At 49.2% G+C, this 831-nt stretch overlaps 1 protein-coding gene across 1 annotated transcript in view; it reads left to right on the forward strand.

Moving 5' to 3' along the window:
* Positions 1–4: 4 nt before the first annotated feature.
* The window catches only part of RRM2 (ribonucleotide reductase regulatory subunit M2), a gene marked incomplete at its 5' end in the record, with an annotated part of 4,733 nt that continues 3,906 nt past the window's right edge, over positions 5–831 (forward strand). The window contains 3 exons of the mRNA XM_017744911.1: positions 5–73; positions 200–316; positions 821–831. The exon at positions 821–831 is cut by the window's right edge and continues 129 nt beyond it. Of these exons, the coding sequence (XP_017600400.1) occupies positions 5–73; positions 200–316; positions 821–831 (197 nt within the window). The remainder of the gene's footprint in view (positions 74–199; positions 317–820) is intronic.

The following is an 831-nucleotide window of genomic DNA, read 5'->3' on the forward strand; positions in this document are numbered from 1 at the left end:
CTTCCCCATCCAGTACCACGACATCTGGCAGATGTACAAGAAGGCCGAGGCCTCCTTCTGGACGGCGGAGGAGGTGAGGGGTGGGCGGCCACGGCCGCTCCTGCCCGCAGCTCTGGGGCGGTGCCCGGGGCGGCCCCGGTGCTCAGGGACGGGCCTCCCACCGGAGCTCCCGTTTCTTATTTGTCCTGCAATGTTTTAGGTGGACCTTTCCAAAGACCTCCAGCACTGGGAGTCCCTGAAGCCTGAGGAGAAGTACTTCATTTCTCATGTCCTTGCCTTCTTTGCTGCCAGCGATGGCATTGTCAACGAAAACTTAGTGAGTGTGTAGAAAATCCCGACAGAAATACCACTTTGGGCAGATAACTCACATGTTTGACATGCTTGCTGTGGCTGATCCAGCTGGTTTGCTGGATGATGGAATGTTACAGCATTACAACATGTAGTGCTGTCCTGTGTTAATTAGCAAATTGGGGTCGGTTTTGTAATCCCCAAATTTGCCCAATCCCCATGGGACACTGAGTGCTGCCCTACAGTAACATTTGAATGTTTCAGAGCCCATGTTCTGCTTCTACCCTCTATGCTCTTCTCCCTAATGGGGGATAAGTAAAACTAAGAAGTTTTCCCATTTCCCATGGGACCAAAGAAAACCTCACGACTTGAAACTCTGAGGGCCTACAGCTTTGCATATTGCTGTTAGTAATCCACATGTCTGGAATTAATCTGAAGATGATTTTGTGGGTTGATCAATAACTGGTCTATATGGCATTAATCCCTCTAACCTACAAAAACACTTTTGCAAATGCTTATTTATTTCCTCTAGGTGGAGCGGTT

The sequence above is a fragment of the Corvus brachyrhynchos genome, unplaced genomic scaffold, assembly GCF_000691975.1.
Source record: "Corvus brachyrhynchos isolate BGI_N302 unplaced genomic scaffold, ASM69197v1 scaffold116, whole genome shotgun sequence".
NCBI classification, from domain to species: domain Eukaryota; kingdom Metazoa; phylum Chordata; class Aves; order Passeriformes; family Corvidae; genus Corvus; species Corvus brachyrhynchos.